The 23054-nt window shown below is 41.3% G+C and overlaps 2 protein-coding genes across 6 annotated transcripts in view; one reads left to right on the top strand and one right to left on the bottom strand.

Moving 5' to 3' along the window:
* LOC146983497 (histone acetyltransferase KAT7-like) overlaps positions 1-3628 on the bottom strand; it is a 29452-nt gene extending 25824 nt beyond the window's left edge. For 2 of the 5 annotated variants that reach the window (XM_085785094.1, XM_085785096.1), the window contains exons 1-2: positions 3419-3628; positions 1516-1660 (exon numbers count right to left, since the gene is read on the bottom strand). In XM_085785094.1, the coding sequence (XP_085641220.1) occupies positions 1516-1660; positions 3419-3433 (160 nt within the window). In that variant the 5' untranslated portion in view covers positions 3434-3628. Of the gene's footprint in view, positions 1-1515; positions 1681-1765; positions 1854-3418 lie in introns of those variants that run through there. The other 3 variants (XM_085785092.1, XM_085785093.1, XM_085785097.1) reach the window with 3 other exon arrangements.
* A 579-nt stretch (positions 3629-4207) lies between these two features.
* Positions 4208-22291, top strand: aldh16a1 (aldehyde dehydrogenase 16 family, member A1). Its single transcript, XM_085785083.1, has 17 exons — positions 4208-4486; positions 6985-7084; positions 7194-7320; positions 8428-8585; positions 8685-8762; positions 10347-10534; positions 10617-10775; positions 10865-11023; positions 11754-11910; positions 13061-13136; positions 13398-13503; positions 13796-13932; positions 14554-14724; positions 17982-18186; positions 18309-18494; positions 19602-19727; positions 19867-22291. The coding sequence occupies exons 1-17, from the start codon at positions 4397-4399 to the stop codon at positions 20044-20046; spliced, it is 2403 nt and encodes an 800-aa protein (XP_085641209.1). The 5' UTR covers positions 4208-4396; the 3' UTR covers positions 20047-22291.
* The last annotated feature ends 763 nt before the right edge of the window (positions 22292-23054 follow it).

The raw sequence follows: 23054 nt of genomic DNA, 5'->3' as shown, positions 1-23054 counted from the left end.
TTAAAGGATCTACATGGAAGAAGTGTTGTAGAAAGTAATCAATCATAAAATCACCCAATATGTCACCAGAGACGAAGGAATCATGTTAAAGGAGAATTCCGAATAATGAATGTATGGCAAACAGATAACAGACACTGCATGTCTCCAAAACTTATCAGGCAGGTTTCCAAGTAGCCTACTCATTTCAATGTAACAATTGCCGATGAGAACCAGTGTCAAAAAGGAAAAAAATAAAAATAAAACATTGAACACGGACTTCATGATTACCATGGCAGCGAACGAAGCTTCGAAGCTTCAGTTTTTTGGGGTCAGCCCTAATATTCATATTGATGCTTTTTTTCCCCATAAAAAATCTTTTTTTCCTCCTAAATCCATGTTTTCCTCACATTTTTGTCTTTGTTGATGGAAACAGTCCCGAGCTCGACAGTGGCCTAGTAAGGTCTACCCAGGAAGCTAGAGTAAACAGAGGTATGTAATAAAAACACACGTTAACACTGCTCTCTCACATTAACAGAGTTATTCACACTCAGTGTTGTGTGTTAAGGAACTGATGGATGTTGTAAAGCATTTGTAGTTATATTTTGAGCATCATATAGAGGCCAAAGTCACGGTTAGAAGAACTGCCCCCATTACTTTGCTGTTTAACTGCAGTGTAGCGCAGCTAGCAGGAGGAGAGCTAGGTCCGGTCTGCACAGATTTTTCTCAGATTTTTTACCTATGGTCGCACTCGGGGACCTAGAGCTGTAGACCGTTGCTTAGAAAATGACCAGAATTCTCCTTTAATTTAAAAATACTGATACATTGAAATTTTTTTTTTGCAGTGCACAAATCATGTTTATGTTTTGATTTTGTGTTTTGGCTTGTTGCTCCACCCACCGCTCAATCTCCCAATCACCAAGTTAGTGGCATTTCAGCATCATCCAGGTTGCCATGGTTCCCACTGAGCTGCAGCTACAAGCATTGTGGATTATGTCTGATGTTACCAACATCAAAAGACCTTGCTATGATTCTCAAACACATGTTGACAAAAACAGAAACAAAACCAGGATCTGCACAGGAGGAGATGAGTTTGAAAGATGGAGACGGCTGAGAATATGAGGACAGATGCTGGAGTGGCTAATTTTCTGCTGGACACACACCTTTGAGTTTTTTGCACAATAATCTGTTTTCCCAGTGCATGAAAACAGCTTTAGGCACTGCAGTATTTTGAATTTGACTGCAACAACGTACAGCTCCTTTAAGGTTAAAGGGTTACTAAGCTTTTTGTTCATCCTCTGCATTAAAAGGAAATATGTAATTCACATAAATGGGTTTAAGGTAAATGGAAATCATAGCACTTCAAGGGTAACTCTAGTGCCAATACTCCATTACTCCAAATGTATGAATAACCCACTCTCAGACAGTTCCTGCCTGTGTAGGCTATACTGTGTGTACATACTAGTTTACGGGGACTTCATGTTCCTCCTAAAGTGGATTATTTCTCAAAAAAAATAAAATAAAACTTTGTTAGTTTACCTTGGGAGCTCTGACTGAGGCGCAGTGACGCGCGTGTCAGGCGCGTGCTGCTGCGCCTGTGCACGATTTCGGAAACTTCCGTGTGCTCGAGGTCGGCGGAAAAATCCGAGTCTTCAGTCCCATCCGAGCTGCTGCCTGCGGTCCTCTGGAAATGATGAACAAGGGAGAAATGTGCGATGTGACTACTGATCTGAACCAACAAATGTGCACAGTTTGAAAACCCCTATAAAACTGACTTGAGTGTAGATTCGTGTAATTTGTTTGTCTTTTTTACCAGCGGATAATTCAACAAAGATCCCATTCTGAGGGGGGAGGAGCATCATCCCTTCCACATCTTCTCCGACTCCGCACACACACACATACACACTTATCACGATGAGCTTCTCAATAAACACTAAATAACACAAACGACATCACCACGGACACTCCTCGACTTCTAGTGCTTCCATTGCACCGAGCTCCTATTTATCTGGACGGATGACTGCGCCTTCCGCGTGGATTTCCAGGCTGTAGTCTGTGCAGCCGACTATTTCTTTAAAAGCCTGTTTCTAAAAAGCGCCAAACAACTCAGTGCGAAACCAGTGAACTCTTGAAATGGCCTCATTAGCGTAGTGCAGAGCCCAGTTTGTCAACACTGCTGGCTGTCACAGGCTGCCTACTGTATACCACACGGATCGAGTGGGGTGATGCTGATAAGAGGAGCGAATGAGGGGCTCACCCTGCGCCTCAAACACACACCAAAATCCGGCTGAGGTGGGGGTGGGGTAAGGACGGAGACTCTGGTAGCCAACATGTCATTTGCATTTCACAAATAACATTCTTGGTCCTCATCCATCCGCCTCAAATAACAGCCTGCATGTGCCACCATGTAGCCTATGATATCAGTTCTTTCGGTGAAATAATCCGATGTACATTTTTACTGTATTTTATTCGTTTCATATAATTTCCAATAATAGACCGTGTATAAAAAAAATATTAATAATTAAAAGCTGAAGCTGTTTTTTTTAAGTACAAGAGACTACGTAAAGAAAAAACAACAACAAACAAAAGCCCTAACCACCCATATAGCAATAGTCTAAGTAAGCAAGCAAGCAAGCAAGCATTAAACTACTTTTTTCATATTATGCATGCCTAATGTGTACACGTTAATATTGATATCATCTCTCAGATGCTACTTTTATGCTAATACGATTAAATTATATATTGACTGAATAGAAATACCAGTTAACAAGCGATAACACGAGAAATAAACAAACACCACCGTGCAGCATGTAGCCCACGCACGCTACGGTGAGCGCGTTTGACAACTTCACAACAAAAAAAACCCGGAGCACCTAATTTGCATATAACCAATCAAATTGAAGAGGAGGCGGGGCTTGAAAGAGCCGAACCAATGAGCGCAAATCCATCCCGATTCCATCCAATCAGAGCGTTGTTTTGGTATGGACGCTTCGTTTGAGCCTAGCACCCAAAGAACAGCTTGTTCTTGCTCTGTCAGTCAAAGCTGCCGTTACAGACGTTAGCGGAGGTCAGCGTCCCTCAACGGGTTTACCAAAAAGCAGTCCGTAATTCACAGAGCCCAAGTTTCCAAAGCCCTCTCCTACAGCACGCAGAAGAAGCGACATTTTGACATTCCTGCAACTCAGCAATAAACATGAGCTAGCTTAGCTTTTTAGCAACAACTCAAACTGCAGCTAAATTGAGTGAATCTACCGACCCCGAGGTTCAACACACAACTAAACTCGGTAAAGGTAAATCGCATTTCAACTCGCAGGCAGTCACGGGTTTTTTTTGCACACAACCTGAGCGTTATCTCTGCGTTGGCTAACATTAGCTATGACGTTATGTTGTTGTGTGTCCGAGCAGCAGCAGCAGTCTGCAGCAGCAGCAGCACCTTCCTCACCTTTCTCCGGGGCATTTTCAAAGATGTGACGTCTCCTCTGGCAGATAATTACCCCGTGCCTTGAGAGCAATTTATCTCAAGTTGTACTAATAGTAACAACAATAAATCTCCAGCTTTTGACATGAGCCAACTCAGCTGAAAAAAAAGCGCATAAATTTCTCCGCACTTCCGTGAGCGCGAGCCCGTTCGTTTTTTCAGGTGCGTTGACAAAATGTGTCCGGGTGGAACACGGAGCTGCGGCTGCTGCCGGTGGAGGCATAATGTTTAATTAAATCATATTGCAAAGGCCGCGGCTATTTTTATTTTATTAATTTATTTTTTGCCTGAATGATTACTCCTGCAAATTGAATCTAGCTTAAGTATCTACTTTACAACAACCACTAGTTAAAAAGGGGTTACCGGGGTTACGCAGCGAAAAATACTCGCTAAAACTTCACGGGTATCCAAACCTTTTTTTTTTTTTATTTGTTCCATACGTGGACATTTTCAATTCATACATTTAGGCTATAGATAACACGGGATTTACACATTCCATGCATGGGAAGGAGCAGGATGATAATAATTAAAAAAAAAAAAAAAAAAAAAAAGTCCTTAAATTTACGGTATTTAAACTATTCTTTTAGCTTACAAAACAGGAAACAGCGTTATTTCCTGAATAACCACTCTAATGCACGGACCATTTAGCAGCAGAACGCAGCCGACACATTACAGGAAGTAAGTGGGAGTGAACCCTCTCGCTCCCAGCAGCTCTGCACATTCATCTGTAGCGCGCAGGTCTCAAGGGTCTCCAGTGGGAGGGAAGCAGCCAGCGGCACGTTGCATTTGACGTGGGGTGAATTCAGTCGTCTTCCTGTTGCCGTTTTCTCTATACATTTCTCCTAGGTAGAGTATTAGCTGCATTGAAGCGAGGTTTCCGGCTTCCAGAAACAAATACAGAGCGACGGGAAGATTGTCCTCCTTTCTAGGGTTGTAAATATTATGGCTGGAAGCACCAACAAGACAGTGTACGATATTTTTCAAAGCATGGAGACCGGACCAGCAGCAGCTTCCAGCACGGCCACCGCACAGGTAAAGTTACCTAACCCATCTTCATCAGAGGAGCAGATGAAGCATCTATGGTTGGTAGTAGGCTAAGCCTTATACAACCGAGTATGTGCTCACACGGGGTTAGCATGTACATGACTGTTTAAACCCATGTGAAGTTCATTAACTGTAGGTGGTAAGTTAGACTGAAACTCACAAGGCAAACATGTGACTCGGACTGTGCAGAAGTTGGTTATGAAATGTCAAAGGTGAAGCGGGACAGTCGCTGGGACGCATGTTTCCACTTAAGAGAACTAAAATGCTCTGGATTTTGCAAACTGTGTCCGTATCATTTCATTTCCAGGGTCAGATCTGAGCATCAAGGCCTCCTGGCCTGCTGGTTTGGTATTTATCTGCTGGGTTTAGATGTTACAGTAGTTCACCTCCTCCCTGCTGTCATCCTCTACCACACTGGTTCACCAAATGAATATCCCTATGATATGATAATGTGACATCTACATTTGAAGGTGAATTTTTGATTTAGAGATGATTAGAGTAAATCCCATTCACGCACACACAAATCTTGAAAGACAGTCAGATGGGTTACACTTATTATATTCAGTTTCTCCCAGCAGGTGGATAGATGTTATCTAATTTGTCCTCAGAAGGGAAATATAAAATCATGTACTATGTGGTTCAGCACACAGATACCTGTGTAATGAAGGGTGATATCAGTGGGAAAGAAAACTTATGTAATTTCCTTGTCTTAGGCCTACCACATGTGTGTGTGACTTCTCACAAGCTTTAAACATGTTGGCAATGTCAGACTGTGATCCCCCTCCTGGTCAGCCAACTAGACTATTGACCAAGCGGCTGGTATCCAGGGCCGTTGCAGAAAGGTGATGATAGGGGCCCACAGCCCAGTAGGGCCCACAAAACACCCCAGGAGACAGATTTTTTTTTTTTGACTAAATTCCTCTTATACACAGCCAATCAAAAAAGTGGTGATGAAAAGTCAGGGGGTGGGGGCCCACTTCATTATTTTTTCAGGGGGCCCAGAATTCCTAGCAACGGCCCTGCTGGTATCCCCTCTGTTGTTGAATGAGTTGTGGTCCAAGATTAGAAGCTTTCATTGAAGTCTGTCACTTTCACTTCGTTGGTGTCTGGGTCTGGGGGGCACCATCAGCCATTGGCTCATTTCCCAGTATCTTGTATTAAACTAATGATGCAACATTAAGTTGCTGGGCTCAAAAAGACATGCACCGTCTTGGTCGGTCTTATTACAGAGCTTATCTGAAAGGTCCAGTCCACTGATCAACACATAAAGTTCAGTTTACCTTCATGAGCACGTCCTCACCTGTAACAGGTGTATAATGTCAGATCTGAAACTTTGGGGAAGAAATTATGTCATCAGGGCTTAGAGAAATCATAAATCACTGGAAGTAATGAATTGACAAGTGACTCCAGTGATTTTGTTGGAGAAGAAACACAGAAATACTATTTGCCAAATGTCAGTTGTGGAACATATTTGATCACCACTAAATAAAAGAGTTGAATGGAAAAATAATGGGGAGATTTCAGTTCACAGTGAAGCTTGGGTCTTGCTTCAGATGATCTTTGTGATTCAGCTCTGTACTTTGGTCTCCTGTCTGTAAATAGTTGACACGCTCTGTCTCCCCTGTCCACGATTTATCAGTCATTGTCCACCGGATGTGGCGTCTTCCTGACCAATCACATGTGAGCATAGGTTTAGTTATAGCTCGTGTACATAGTCAGATCTGCCTCCTTCAGAGTCATCGTAACGAGAAGATTTCACTACTGCCAAGGCTGTTCTTTTCATTTCTGTGATTGTGTCCTTTGTTTTAAGGAAAGATGATGCTTCTCTGCATTTGTAAATATGTGTTCCTCATTCAGTTTTTTTGTTTGTTTCTTTTATTTAAAAAAAAAAGAACAGTCCGTTGTTTCAAGATGTGGACATGTTATCCAGTTTGTGTCTTGACGATTGATGTTCAAATCTGACGTAGGCTACATATTGAACATGTGTATTTACTTGTCATTCAGGGACTCTGTTGTATTATACACTACCAGATCACCAACTAAGCTTCAAACCAAGAGACCTCATCATTGTGATTTATGATGTTGATGAATTTACCTCTAAAACAACTCTGTCTCATAACGTTCTGTTATTATGAACACAGGTCAATACAGGTATACAGGTGAATGTGCAGGTCACAACTTGTCCACCAGAGCGTTTTGGAGTTGTTGGATTGTGTATTTGATGAGTTTGATGAGGGAAACCAAGAAATCTCATTAGCCTCCGTAGCGTAGCTCTGAGCAGCTCGCGGCTCTGCTCCGCCGTTCTAAAAAGCTTGCACCGACAATTAAAGGTAACAAACCTACTGCTATGACTATAGGGATTATGGCAATGGGCCGATTTGCCAAAACGTTGAACTATCCCTTTAACACTGAACAATGCTAGAGGTTGTTTAGGTTTCCACTTTCTCCTCAGCTTGAATAACATCTGTCAGTGTCTTCTCCATCAGGCCTGGCTGGATCATCATTCTCGTGCTCTGGGTCTGTTCATCGATGGCAAGTTGGTCCGTCCAGCAGACAGACAGACTCGCTCCCTGGCCGATTCTAAAGGTAACAGGATGATGTGGATCAAATCAGCAGCTTGCAGCATCTATCCACGGATAATTCAAACTAAAAACTAAAAAAAATGATGATTCTATCTCACTGCTCTGCTCTCCAGGTGCTAATGTGTGCAGTACTGTGTGCGCTGCTCAGGACGATGTCACCCAGTGCGCCGCCTCGGCCGTCAGTGGCTACAAGTCCTGGGGTGGGATGAGCTGCTACAACAGGGCCAAAGTGCTGCTCAGGTTGGACACACTCAGAGACCAAAAGCCCATAACAGTGTGTTATAGCCATGTTACCAGCAGTCTGCTGCACTCTCTTAGTCCAGTCATTTTAAGCCAAAATGGGGGTCAACCTTGAACAAATTGCAACAGAAGCAAACTCAACTGATTTTGTATCCTCAACATGTCCTGAATGAGGGAAAAAAAATCCCCAAAGAATCCCATTGGGGGAAAGTTTCGAAAAGAGTTGATTACTTACATTAAGACAAACAAAAAATGTATTACAAGTTTTTTGAAATTGTTAACATGAGCAACTTTGCATTAATTTGCATAAATTCAATCATTTCGACTGCACGGGTATATATAAAGGTGCTGTGGTGGTACCAGCATGAAAATTGGGATGAGTTGACTCCATCAGTCACTCGACAAGAAACCACTTGAAATTTGAAGATGGCTACAATTTTTCAAGATGTCCGCCGCCTTAGTGGAGCAGGTATGAGATGCTCCGTTCTTATGGAGGCGACTGCTGCTGAGATCTGGGAGCTGTTTATCTTCTGATGGTTGTTTTGATCCAACAGTTCTTTAAAAAAAAATATATTCTTGGCATTTTCACCTTTAATGATAGATAGAGAGATATTTGTGAAAGGGGGATGGCCATAGCTCATTAAGCTACAGTGTGCCTAACTGTAATATGTCAACAAGATTGAACAAGACATTTCACCTGCTATACCCAATGTTTAGATCTGGTGTTGCATGCAAATTAGCCATACGTAATTAGATTATGCACTGTTTGCTCATGTTGACAAAGAATTTCAAAAAACTTGTAATACATGTTTTGTTTGTCTTAATGTAAGTGATCAACTCAGTAATTTTCATGGTGATATCTAAAGGTTAAAATTTTTTACCCTATTCACGAGAGAAAAATAATTAATAGGCGTAAGAATGGGCTATGTTTTGGTCTTTTTTGAAACTTTTCCCTAATGGGATTCTTCTGGGCTTTTTTTCCCCTCCCTCAGGACATGTTGAGGATACAAAATCAGTTGAGTTTGCTTCTGTTGCAATTTGTTCAACCTTTTTTCATAAAATGACTGGACTATCTCACTATGTGTGTGTTTGACCTTTGCATAACAGGTTGGTGAGCACTCTGGGGCAGCACAGTAAGTGTGTGTCGGAGCTGTGTGAGCTGTGTGAGGCCCCCTGCTCGCCCGCCGCCCTGGTCAGACTGCTGCAGTACTACAGCAGCTGGGCTCAGCTCAGAGACTCTCTCATCAGCAGCTGGACACCACTGGGTAAGAGAATCATGCACACACAGGCATTCAGGCTCAGAATGAACTTTTCCGACTGGAAAAAGTTGAATTTGTCGTAATTATGTTTTCCGTTCTGTCCAGGCGTGGTGGCAGTGGTGGTCTCCGATGACTGCTCTCTTTATTCCCTGATGCTCAAAGTCCTGCCAGCTCTGGCCATGGGTAAGAAACACACACACACACACATTGGATTAATGCAGTGGTTCCCAACCTTTTGGCTCGTGACCCCATTTTGACATCACAAATTTCTGGCGACCCTCTCTTCTGGCGGCCGTCAATCAAGATGCGCCAGATCAGATATTTTTATATACTGCATTTTATTTGAACTCGATTTATATTTTAGAAAGTGAAAGTATAGAATACAGTTGTTCAAGATTGTATGTGGTGTTTTTAATCATACTTTTAAAAAGAATAATAATTAGTTTAAAAATATTTAGTAATTTTTTTTATCAATTACTAGACATTTCAGGCGACCCCATTTGAATTCCAGGCGACCCCACGTGGGGTCCCAACCCCAAGGTTGAAAATCACTGGATTAATGAGATACACTGAAAACGTTTCTTAGTAAAGTATGATTAAATGTAGGGCTGCATCTAATGATTATGTTTACTATCAACTAATCAATTAACTTTTTTATTTGGTCTATAAATCACTAGAGGACAAAAAAATGGTGGCCTCTGTTTTCAGGAACTCATGTCCATTTATAAAAAGACAAGTAGCGAATTCTCAAATTAGTTTTGATCATTTTAGTTTTATACATTATGCATATTTCATTTGGTACTGTTTTTATCTTTTTCTTTCTGTTTATTCTATTTTAGTATTTATTCAGTTCAAACATATGTATATGCATAGTTTCATAAGGATGTATATAGTGGAGATTTTTTCCATACTTCTCTGTGTTGTATATATTCCTCTTCTATGCCCTTACTGTATATGTACTGTATGTCTGCGTTACTGGATACTTACATTTCCATTGGGATCAATAGGCGCGTTTCCACTGCAGGAGTTCCTGGTAGGAACTTCTACAGGAACCGTCCTCTCACTCGGCCCTCTCGGTGTATATTGTAGATTTCCATTGTATCCAAACTCACTACCAATTACCCCGAAGAAGAGATGTCACAATTATAGATTTTCTTGGTACGATTATAGTCAGAGAAATAATCACGATTACCAACACTATGAATGTGTAAAATCAAATAGTCAAAATATAATTGCATTACCAATTACAGTATATAAACAAATTATTTAAAGTATCTATTAATATAGGACCAATTATTAATCCTTCAGAGGAAATGTTTTTTTAATATTTTTTTTATTACAAATGAGGCACTAACATTTAAATTCCTACCAGTTCAGTGTTACGTTAAGTAAATTGACATTAACATAATCTAATCCAGTTACTGTGTATTTACCTAGCAAGGTGGTAATCTCGCATTGTGATGATTCATATAGTTCATAATGTTGCGTAACTTTGTTTACATTCCGTGCGAGTTGGAAAGTGACGGCATTTAGGAACTTTTACGATTAAATAATTGTGGCATTTAATACCGCGATTAATTGTGAAAACAAGTAATCGTGACATCCCTAACCCGAAGTTCCTGCAGTGGAAACGCGCCTATTAAAGTATCTCTAAGTCTTAGTACTAAGTGATGAATTGTTTTATCACTAAAGAAATTCATATTTGTGTTCAGTTGTATCTGAGCTGTAGTAAGAGGTGAGTAATAACTGAACTCTGCCTCCTCCCAGGCAACTCTGTCATCGTTGTCCCGGGTCGGAGCACCGCCCCTCCAGCGCTCCTGCTGGCACAGCTGTTCGTGAGTGCGGGGCTTCCTGTCGGGGCTCTCAATGTCTTAACAGGAAGTGACATGTCTCTTGGTGCCAAAGTGGCCCAGAACCCCAGCATCAGCTTCGTCACCTACAGCGGCAACAAGCAGGTGTGTGTATATACTGTATGCACAGAGTTTTAGTGTGCGGTTACATGATGTTTTCCTAAAATGATGATCCCTTCCCTTTCAGGATGGAGCGATGCTGTGTAAGGCCACAGCTGGGATGGGCGTTCCCATTTCCGTCTCCCCCTGCGTCGGCGCCACATGTCCCTTCATCATTTTCGAGTCGGCGGACATCGACAGCGCCATAGACGGAGCGATAGAGACTGCCTTCAAGAAGAAGAAAGAGGTGATTCACATGAAAAATGAACCTCATGCTAGCACATCCTGTTAGAGTCTCTTCACCAGTCCTCTCTCCCTCTCTCACTCCCCCCTCAGGTCCACTGGGTGCTGTGTGTGCAGGAGGGCGTGTTGGAGAGGGTGGTGGCTCGCCTCAAGCTGCGTATGGCGGGGATGAAGTGCGTTGGGCTGCCCAGCGAAGCCGACAGGACCCTGGTGGACGCTGCGGTACAGGAGGCTCAGCAGCAGGGGGCCACGGTCAGTCCGACAGAATCCAGACTCACTATAACGCAGATGATGGAAACTAATTAGAAAATGTACATACATTTCTACTATATATAGATGCTTAAACTCGGATGGAGCCATAACGCACAACTACAAACCACCATGGTAGATCTGGGGCCGTATTTATCAAGCGTCTTAGAGTGCCATTTTAGTCTTAACTCATGAGTGCCAGCCCTTTTATAAAATGGTCAGTGACTTGTGCCAGCGTTTTGGGGGCATTTTGAGTAATATTTCAAGACCCACAGAATATTTTGTACTATGACTCTGAAAACACCAAATAGCTCAAAGGAAAGAGGAGACTCTCTATTTAAGTAGGGGGAAAAAAACATTTGTTTGTACCTTGTTCCAATCTTGATTTATCTTAAGTTGAATAGAGCCTGGTTGCACCAAAAAGACCACTTTTTTTCTAGAAAGCTGAGAAAAATGCATTTTTGTGAAAGAGAGTCTCTCAAGAAAAACTGTGATTTATCCGTTTTAATTTTGGCTTCAAAAACATGTAAGACATCTGAAAATTTCATTTCACATGTTTTTTCATTGTACAAAAAAAAAAAAAAAACCTAAAATACAACAAGTAGTCCTACTCTGCAGAGTGATGCCTGCTCTCCTCCTTCTCCTGCAGTTGCTGCCCCCTCACCCTCTCCTACCCTAGGTGTTTGACCTGTTTTCAACAAATAATATGTTTTTTTTCTCTCTCTTTCCTCAGCTGGTTCAGTCCTGTGCTGCCCCGTCATCAGGTGCCCTCTACCCCCCCACTGTGCTGTGCGGGGCCGCCCCCTCCTCTCCATGTGTGGTCAGCCCTGCTCCTGGACCGCTGCTGCCTCTCATGACCTTCAGGAGCAACACAGAAGCAGTGACCCTGGGTAAGGAGAGATCATCTACACCCCATCTCTTTTTTTTTTTTACTCCTCCTTTGTCCTCCAATCTAGCACTTTAATCATGAACTCTAGTACTTTAAAGGGACATTGTGTAACTTCTCCTGTTATCTATTCAGGAAAATCGATTATTTCGTTCAAAAGTACTATTTTATTAATCAGTAATCGCCCCCATCAACAAACTGAAGTGTTCCTTTCAGCTCTGAATGCGCCGTTCATATCATTCATATCTACATGGAGCGGGTAAGCTCGGTGCTGGCTGCCATGTGGTGTTGCCATGTTTTTACGTTCAGTGGCAGCGTGACGATAGGAAACCACGGAAACTCAGCGGAGACACCGGAGCTGTCGGCTCAGGTTGAGGTGGCGTCTGTGAAAAGTCACCACGGTAACGCAGTGAGGAGGAATGGAGCGTTACACTGAAGCTGCATTCACCTGCAGTCGGGCAGACGGCTGTCGGTAAACAATACGACATCGCCATGACAACATATTGTCACGTGTATTGTTTTGCCTCGTGCTGACGGACCACTTGTTTACATAGAGGCTTGTTTATGTCGTTATGTGCGGTGGCTGTCGTCCGTCTGCCGTCTGCCCAATTTCACGTGAATGCAGCATGAAAAATACGATTGAGTTGCTTGCAATATACAACCGCAACGCTAGATGGGAGTAATTCCTACACAATGCACCTTTAAATTTCTGACTCCAGCAGTTTATTACCAACTCTAGCACTTTAACCCCCACCACCTACCACCTGTGCCTACTGTGAACCACGATTTCAGTATAGGGGGACTGTCAATGGAAATGAGCCTTTTAGCTAGAATTGAGTACATTTACATTTTATCTTTAAAATGTTTATCAATGTACATTGTCCCTCTTTATCAAATAAAAGGAATTGAAATTGAAATCAGTGATATTAAGGCTGAAGCAGTGAAGAAATGATGTGACCTTGGACATTTGAGTCAACTTTTACAAATAAGAACACTTCTCAAAATTTGTTTTTTGGAATTTTGTTTTATTTTATTTATTCATTATCATAGCGATTGAAATATAAATGTTTAATGTAGACATTTCATGATAATATTACACGTTGTCTATGGTGATTATTTATTTCAACCACAGTAATGGTGTTTGTTCTACACAGGGAACCACAGTCCTCATGGCCTGGCCGCCTCCATCTGGACTGAAGATCTCATCCTGGCTCTGGAGACAGCAAAGAGGTACACACACAATTTTCCAGTATGGCATTTTTGTTTCGTCTTTTTGCCCCTTCTTAATTTTCCTAGAATGTTTTCTCCTTTTGATTTGTCTGTCTTATTCCAAATCCCTTTTTTTTTCTTTTTGTCTATATGTAAACATTTATTATGGTCAAATCATTATGGTACCATTTTATTATGGTAAACAACATGGTAAATATGTAAACATTTATTATGGAGAGTCTGTTCCTTCCCACTGATGTTTTCTTCTTCCTCTCTCCCCAGCCTGGCTGTCGGCTCAGTGTGGATAAATTCCCACTCTGTGTCTGACCCTTGTCTCCCCGTGTCTGGTCACAAAGACAGCGGCACCTGCACTGACGGAGGACATGAGGTGAGTTTCAGAAATTTGTCAATATGTGATCTTCAAATTGCACTGCAATTTATTATTCTTTTCTTTTCTATATTTCTTTTTAGCCTCAATCTTAATTATTTAAAGAATAACATAATTTATGTATCCACTCAGTTATGTCTTTGATAAGTCTGGTAACCTTTTACTTCATTTATTCATTTCTATACCTCCATAAACATCAGCTGCTGTATGGATGAAATTTAACAAAAGCTTTATTATAGCCACCAGGCAGAAGAGTCTTGTATCGTATGTTCACCTCTCTGCTTTCTAACAGGGTCTGTACCAGTTCCTGCGCTCGTCCTGTTCTCCCTCCCCTCCTCGCCCCCGCTCTGCCCCTGTCTCTATGGACTACACAAAGTTTGCAACAGCAGCATCTCCAGCCATTATTCCTGATGATTCAGATGCAGCCAGGTGGGTTTGTAACTCTTCATTTAACGGATGTAAATTAGCTTTAGCCTTGGCCTTGCTAACTCCGGCACATTTACTTTTGGATTTATATACTGATGTTCATTAATATGTACTGTCCCTTTCTTTTTTTTCAATCTTTTCTTTATTATTGTTATCCTCACAGAATACATTACACAGCTGGTATTGATTTCTTGGTTCACAATTATTGTCAAGAAAAAAGGAAAACATCAGCATATCAAAACATAGTTTACAGTATTGTAATTGTGTAATGTTAGAAGAAACAAAACCTGCATATATTTGAATATTTATAAGAAATAAACAAAACTAACTAAAGACAGACAGAAGGTGGGATAACAAAAAACAATGATGAATCAAAATGGGATGTATGGGCTTGTAACAACGGCTGCATTCGCGACCAAGCAACAATATTATCTGAGTTTTGATATGTATGTAATAAGACGTATAAGACCAGGCAATCCTTCAAACCAACAGAGAGATGGAGTACTGTCCCTTTCATATAAAAAAAAGAAATGTCCATAAGATGTCACAAAGCAACACGATCAGCGTAACTGGTATGTTTGGTGTTTGGATTTATCTCCATGCTCTGCTCTCTTCCCCCTTCAGTGCTCCAAAGTCCTACCTGCAGTTTGTGGGAGGCAAGGCGTGTAAGTCTGACTCTGGCTGCAGTTTGGCTGTGCAGTCACCAGGGGGCGGCAGCGTGCTGGCCCATTGTCCAGATGGGGGCCGCAAAGACGTTCGTAATGCAGTGGAGGCGGCTGTCAAAGTCCAGCCTGGGTGAGTAGTAGTTTGCCACACAAGACACTCATACACACACACCAGCAAGAAGGCCAATCAAAGTCCAGCGAATGTATACAGCATTCGCAACTTCACAAACCCGGAGAACAAATTTACACATATCCAATGTGAGCTGTGTGTTGTTCCTGAGAAGGCCTAAACAAACTCTTGAACAACTGATAAGAGTCTGTTTACGCTGAATTTAGTTTGCATGTGGTGATATGGTGCCCCTGTTTGAATCCAGTGCAGTTTATATGCAGTCTATGCACATGAAGATGGAGTAATTTTGAGAAGAGAAATAACCTAAAATGGGAATGATTCAATAATGTAGTATTATGACTTGAAATCACCATGGTAACTGACCAAGAATTTCCCCTCTTCTCTACTTAACACACTCAGTTTTCATTGAAGCGTTGTTTATCGGGCCTTTGATATTAAATATACAGAAATATTTTGTATAGCCTCATTCACCAATATCTTCTTAAGAACTTTCTTAGATTCTTTCTTAAGTTGTTCTTAAGAAGTTCCTTAAGAAAACCCTACGTCAGATTCATCAACGCGTTCGTAAGCCTCAGAATTGTTCGCAGCTGTGTTCCTACATTGATGAATGCCAACTCCTCGTAAGTTGAGGGCGTGTGCCAGGTGAGTCTAATTAACATATGATTAGCATAGGTAACCGCCCCATCAATGCCCGTAAAAGGGCATGAGACTGCAGGGCCGTGTGCACAGCACCCACAGGCACTGAGCAGAGAAGGTGAAGTGAGAAAGAAAGTTGAAATGCCCAAATGAAAATCTGGTAGGGAGCACCAGACTCCAAACGTAAAAAGAACTTAAGTAGTGAAGTGGCGCTACTGCGGCAGGAATGAAACAAAGAAACAAACAAAAGGCTTATATTTAGTTTATATTTTTATATTTCTATAAATTCATTCATATTCACTCTCACGTGTGCCATCATAAATATCATCATATTATCACATATGAAAAAAAAAAAAAGTTGTGTGTAGTGTGAACACTTACAGTAAGTGCACTGTTGCAGCCCGCAATTAGGAAAAGAAAAAATCATATCGGCAGCTGTATGCTAGCCTGATGCATCAGCCGCTTATTTCATTACATTTCAAAAAGCGTCTGAACACGAGCCATAGGGATTCGTTTGCTTCCGGGAGGCGGTTGCTTACATTTGCTTCAACTAATCGCTGCTGCTTGGTGGTCACGTGTGCTATACACCGGTTAAGCTCATAGGTTAATCTTGAGCGCTTGAGTTCAACGTCATCGCCTTCACTTACCCGTCTGTTCGCTGATTGGTCCGTCCGCTCTGGCGGACGGAGCAAACCGAAACGCATTGCTAGTGTCCTGACTACATTGTTGAGGCAAATGAAATTTGCCGGAACCAGTAGGCGGCGCTAGCCTGGCTAGCTGTATGCCCCCCCCCCCCCCCCCCAAAAAAATGATATGAATTAAGTGTCTATAATGTTTTTTAAGAGACTGCAATGATTTGTCAATTATTATTATTAATATATGATTATTAAAAACATCATAAAAGATAAGAAAATAATTCTTATTCAAATCATATAATGTCAAACAACTGCAGAACAAAAGAAAACACTATAATCGGTTATTTTTGCAGAAGTCTCAGCACCTAAAAGTGCGTAAGTATACTCCTGACTGTTCGTAGATTTTGTTCTTAGTTAAGAACAAATTCTGGATAAGAAAACATTCATGAATGCCACAATCTTCGTAAAAACTTCGTAAGTAGGACTTAAGAACAAATTTGTTCTTAAGAACGGTTCGTGAATGAGGCCCATTGTTTTTTTCCGGGATATTTTGATCAAGGTCAAATTTCTGCTGAACTTGACTGTGTGTTCGAGTCTTTTCCTTTTATAATTTTGTTCTTCAACCAGTTGTCATGAGTTGTTTCACTACAGATTAAATGACATGTCGAATGTTTGTCCAAGAGTCCTAACATGTTAAAGATGATCAACTAAAATTCTGTTTTGTATTGCCCGCTAGTATGTTGTGCCATCATGCAATTTAAATTGAAATACTCAGTCTCTGGTTTAAGATTAAGCAGCTACTTTTAATGCTAAACAGACTTCAACCTTTATGCTTAAAATAAAACATTGACAAGTTAAACTTTCTTCCCATAAAGGAGTTTTATTCAGGCTTTCAGAGTCTCATGGGGATACACACCTAGGAAGGTATTTCACAACCCACTGGACTGTGTGTGTTTATCACCAGAGTCCAACTTGACTTTGGAACCTAATAAAAAAAAAAAAGCTTAGTCATACACACAGTATCAACAAAGTCCAGGAGTGTTGACTATGTGTATCAACAGAGTTTGATGCACTGAGCTCATAAGTAAATACACAACTCTTCTTGTTACCATGTGCAATATATTACAGATTTAGTAGGGGAATCTGGACCTTATTTCCAGCATAAAATACGATCATTTACTCACCCAGAAAACTTTGGTGTCATTATAAGTCGTTCCGACGAAATTAGATCCAGCCGAGAGCCGCGTATATCCGTATAATGTGAGTCTACAGGGCAGCGGAATGCAGCCTCTAAATAACACATTATCTGCTGTGAAACTCGTTCATTTCACCAATATTTTGTTATGATACGCTAGTGCTATTCCCCTCTGAGTCTGGGGTTAACTGTTATCAACATCCGGGGTCTGGATGATGTCATCTCTGAGCGCTGCACGGCTCATTCTGATAATAATCATTCCACTTCGGCATTCGGGTCCATTTTTAGTGCAACTAGCCAGAGCTTTAGTGAGTCCAGTGGAGAGGAAGCCTGTGGAAGCTGAACTTCATCCAGCTGCTCATTTTGTTCTGTTCATCATCCAGGTCAGAGTTTAGTATGTCAACCTACAGACCCCGGATGTTGATAACAGCTAACCCCGGACTCAGAGGGGAATAGCACTAGCATATCATAACAAAATATTGGTGAAATAAACGAGTTTTGCTGCAGATAATGTGTTATTTAGAGGCTGCATTCCGCTGCCCTGTAGTCTCGGCTGGATCTAATTTAGTTGGAACCAAATGTATCTTGGTGAGTAAATTATCGTATTTTATGCTAGAAATAAGGTCCAGATTGTGAAAAAAGGCAATTCCGCTTTAATGCTCACTATGGTTTTCCTGCAGGACATTTGTATCTGGTTACATGTCATGAGAACGATTATTAAAAACATCTGATGAAGAAACACATACGGGTTTGATTGTAATATTTCTTTCACCATCCTTCCACTCCTCTAGCTGGATGAAAAAAAGTCCGTCTGCACGCGCTCAGTCGCTCTTCTCTCTGGCCAAAGGCCTGGAGGCAAAGAGGCGGGACTTAGCCGTGTCAATCAACGTTCAGACCGGTCTGTCAATGGATGAGGCTGAGAAGGAGGTGGACCTCAGCGCCGCGAGGCTCAGCGATTGGGCAGCGTACTGCGACAAAATCCAAGGACAAACTCTGGTGAGACTTTTTAATGTACAAAATTTATTAAAGAAAATTCAGCATACAAGTTTTTGTTTTGCATCTTTATTCACCTCAAAGCATGGGTCGATTTTAACACCGTGTGTTTCCTCTCTTGTCAGCCTGTGCCACTGTCCGGCTCCGCTCTCTCCTTCCCTGACGCCCTGGGAGTCGTGGGGCTCGTCCTTCCAGAAAAGAACCCCCTCCTCTCCATGGTAACACTTCTTGGGGCAGCCATCGCCACTGGCAACGCTGTCATCATGGTCCCCAGCCAGAAAAACCCACTGCCAGTCTTGGCATTCATTCAGGCAAGTGTTAAGAAAAGCAAAGGAATACACGTGTCCGGATTAGTCCAGGGTTCAGCAGCAAAGACAAATAAGTCGAAACATTTCAGAAAGTGCACTGTGGTAAATTGCAGTGATGTAGACATTAAAGGGATAGTTCAACATTTTGGTAATTTGGTCCATTGCTATAATCCCTATAGTCATAGCAGTAGGTTCGTTACCTTTAATTGTCGGTGCAAGCTGCTTTTAGAACGGCGGAGCAGCAGCTGCTGAGAGCTACGCTATGGAGGCTAATGGGATTTCTTGGTTTCCCTCATCAAACTCATCAAATACACAATCCAACAACTCCAAAGCGCTTTCGTGGACAAGTTGTGACCTGCACATTCACCACGTTGTGAGATAATAACGAAACGTTACAAGACAGAGTTGTTTTAGAGGTAAATGCAGAAACTGCTTGCTTCCAACGGGAAAGCGCATCAGCGGTTTTGCATTAATTTGCCTCGAAATGAACTCTGTCTCATAACGTTCGGTTATTATCTCATAGTGTGGTGAATGTGCAGGTCACAAATTGTCCACCAGAGCGTTTTGGAGTTGTTGGATTGTGTATTTGATGTGTTTGATGAGGGAAACCAAGAAATCCGTAGCGTAGCTCTGAGCAGCTCGCTGCTCTGCTCCGCCATTCTAAAAACAGCTTGCACCGACAATTAAAGGTACTGTAACAAAACTACTCCTAAGACTATAGGGATTATGGCAATGGGACGATTTGCCAAAATGTTGAACTATCCCTTTAAGGAGATGATATAGTATATGTGTGACTGTAGAAATTATTTGCATGAATTTTTGTTGGTAAATGTAAAAATCCAGCCAGGAGTCTAGTCTTCAGTGAGACTTGATTTTTTTTTGTAAATATAAGAGATATAAGAGGTGAATGTCCCAGGGACCGCTGCAGGGTCTCCTGAGTTCAGTGCTGGATCACTTAGATAAGATGAGTGAGATCATCAGGTTTGGCTGACAAACAAACCTCACATAAGAGAAGAAACATTTTGAAACAAGGATTTAAAAGTCTCAGTGTTACTGTATACAAAATAAGACTATTAAATGACCCCTTTTCTTCTTTCTCCTCCTCCTCAGGTGCTCCAGTCATCAGACCTACCAGCAGGTTTGGTTAATGTCATTTCAGGGAGTAGGGACCAGCTCACGGTGGCTCTGGCTAATCACAGCGTCATCAAGGCCATCTGGTACTGGGGCAGCGCTGAGGTGAGGAATAAACACCAACAGTGTTCAGCGGTCTGCAGAAGTAGTCTGTGCTCCGATTCCAGGATACTGTTTATTTCAGGAACACAAAGTTTTCAGCACCGACCCTCACCACATGTCATCCTTTTGTCTCCTGCCGCAGGGATGTCAGTACCTCCAGCACACATGCACCAGCCCTCTGAAAACCCTGCACCTCTCCTGCCAGAAGGATGAGCAGAAGAAAGACGGCGGGAAGGACTGGACTCAGTCTCATCCCGCGCTCATGGAGGAAATGTGGAGGAATGCCGTCCAGTGGAAGAGTGTGTGGATTCCCACGGCATAAGAAGACGGAGAGATGAAGGTGACAGGAGAGGAAGGAAGGAAGAGTCACAGATATCTGTAGAGTTTAACTGTGATGTGGAGGATTTAGATTGAAAAGTAAGGATCAAATACTGTGACCAAGAAAATCTTAACGATGCCCATGAAATTAAAAGTGAACAGAAAACAAATACTGCAAGAAACTGACTGTTTGTTAAACCTGGCCTGGCCTGGAGGTAGATTAGCTGCTATTGATTGTGCCAGTTGGCTAACTGAACAAATATAAACTAAATGAGCTGTTTGAAAATCCCAGATGACTTGGTTCTAATTTTAGTACTAATCACTTGCACATTGATGTTTCAAAGAGTCTTAAATACAATCTGGATGGTTACATAAACATCCTACTGGGGGATGTCTCTCTCCATCCAGGACACCGAGGGGACATTACACCGAGTCATGAAAGGGCTGTTTCTGGCTGTAACCTGTAACCTCACATACTAATGCAGTTAGTTATTAATAGGCTTGGTCTGAAAGTGACACAATGCAGCTTACTAACTTCCCCTATTTACAGTAGCAAGTGAACACGTTAATGCTTGAAGCCTAAAGCAGCATACTCAATGATCAGTCCATTTTCTTACTTTGCGAAGAAAAATAACTTCTGTGCTTGTTAATAGTTGCTGAACTCTGGTTGGACAGTTTTCCAAATTATCATTTGGCAGCGATCTATCTATAATGTTTCACAGTTTTCTACAATCTCTCTTTTTTTTTTTTTTGTAGAAACCTATAAGTGATTTGTTTCTGCCACAAGCAGAAAAAACAGTCTGTCCAACATAAACCAAATCAAACTAAACAAAAATAAATATAGAAATCTGAACAAATGAAATGTTGATGCCATATGCAGCACGGCTTTACAGTGTTTAGTGACTTTTGTGGTTTCATCTGTCCCTGGGATGACATTACATTCTGTCATTATGTTTTATTTGATATTATCTAAACTAAACCTAAATATTGTATATGTTTTATGTTAGATTTCCTTCTAAAAGGATCAAAGTAGAAACCTAGAAATACAAACACTGTCACAAAACATCCAACTTTAGTGGCACTTAACATTCATTCCAGTTGATGATCATTTACTGTATGTGCACTTAGACAACTGTATTTTGTTTTAATGAGATAACGTCTGCCATCAAAATATGGTTAAAAAAGTTCCTAATCATTCTTTTCATACAAAACACTGACAAAAGAGGAACATTACTGCCTGTGAATCCTCTGCACTGCCTCCGACTTCACACACTGACTCAGGAATGACTTGGCAGTTTTTACCTAAATCCAGCAGTTAGGATTTCCATTTAGCCCTAAGATATTTTATAAACATTGTCCCTGATCAGTGTCCTGCTTTTATCGATGTTAATTTTATGGCTCTTACTATGCTTGCTAGAATTAAGAAGCTGCATTTATGAACAGATACAAGTGAAGGCCACAGGGATTTCTTTTAGCAGATTATGAATGGGCAGAAGGTGAAAGAGACTGAATATATGAGCAGATTTAATTTTTGGAGTTAGGGCAGGAGTACATCACAGACACTCGGTTTGGGTTGGATTTTGGAATTTAAAGAAATTCCTGAAGCACTTAAAACAGATGGGAGATTTTAAAGCACTACTGAAATCAAAAAAATATCTGTATGCAACATGAGTAGCGTTGCTGATGACAAGGTTAAAAACATGTTAGGTAGAGGTAAACATCTTCAAGAGGTGTGTTTATTACACATTTCTTCTTTGCAGTCACAGAAATGTCTGATGAAGGGCTAACGCCGAAACGTCACATGTGTGAGTGACATTAAACTGTCACAGGAGCTCTGAACTAGTGTGCGGTCTCCTTTTTTTCCTTACCTGAGAATATGTCAGTCAAATGGAAGTGGTATTGCATTTTCTGTGTTTTGTTTGTGTGTACGAAGGACGGTGAAGGTTGGCAATTGCCTTACGTCTCTCTGCCTCTATCTCCGGCAGTAGAGCTTCTTTCTTCTGTCATTACATGTCTACTTGGTGTATTACAGCTATCGGTACAGTAACCTGAATCCTCACCTGCCTTACAGTTCTGTCACTGACTGAGCAAAGATAAGATTGATCAACCCTGTGTGAACTCAATCCAACTATGCTGATGTACTGTATTCAACATCTTTATTACTGTACAATAAAACCATAACCATATATATTTTTACTGTGGGTCTCACTGTCCAAAATCCACAATTAAAGGATAATTTGATGAACTGAGACTTTTTCTTGTCTTGTTTTTTTAGCCACATAGTTGGCCTGACTCCATGACTGGCCAACAACTATTGATAGATTTGCCATTATTAAACATTCATGACCCTGAGATGATATGGTTTCCTCTTTCACATTTGTGCTTTTGATTGAGATATCTTAGATGCCACTGGAAGGATTACTGTCATGTTGGGTAATTAATTTTACCCTCTTTAACTAACCTAATTTTATTTTTGTGTTTAAATTTCATTTTGTCCAGTAATCTACAGTAGGTTAGATATAACTGTCCTTATGAATGTGAGCTGGGCTGTTTTAAGCAACATACCAACATGCTAACAATGTCAAAGCTAACACTGATATGAAGCATTTTGGGAGCGTACCTATGTTCCCCGGTCGCAATACGTACTGGGGAACATACTGTAGGACCCTTTGTCTGAAAAAGGGTCCTATGTTCCCCGCTGTTACCGGTTAATGGACTCTCTCTATCTATCTGGTCTTTTTATTAAACTTAACCAACTCATTTCTTCATTGCTTAAACCCAACCCATGGGACAATTCCACTTCTCACTCAAAGTCACAACTCAACTTCTCATTGAAAAATAGGCAAGAATCTGCAAAGTCACAACTCCACTTCCAGATATGGCACCAAAGATTGCATGTTCCCCGGGTCCTTTTAGGGAAAAGTGGGGAACCCAGTCACATACACAGCGGTGAACATAGGAACTCTTTTTTAGAAAAGGGGTCATATGTTGCACGGTCACATACAAAGTGGG

This window comes from Trachurus japonicus, chromosome 8 (genome assembly GCF_045865225.1).
Source record: "Trachurus japonicus isolate A0001 chromosome 8, Traja_1.0".
Taxonomy (NCBI): domain Eukaryota; kingdom Metazoa; phylum Chordata; class Actinopteri; order Carangiformes; family Carangidae; genus Trachurus; species Trachurus japonicus.
Note: the sequence above shows the minus strand (reverse complement) of the source record. Positions and strands in the feature narration are given on the sequence as shown.

Coding starts and splice junctions, on each gene's coding strand:
- aldh16a1 (XM_085785083.1), top strand. CDS start 4,397: ATGGCTGGAAGCACCAACAAGACAGTGTACGATATTTTTCAAAGCATG. Junction 4,487..6,984: donor CCAGCACGGCCACCGCACAG/GTAAAGTTACCT, acceptor CTTCTCCATCAG/GCCTGGCTGGATCATCATTC. Junction 18,187..18,308: donor AAATCCAAGGACAAACTCTG/GTGAGACTTTTT, acceptor CTCTCTTGTCAG/CCTGTGCCACTGTCCGGCTC.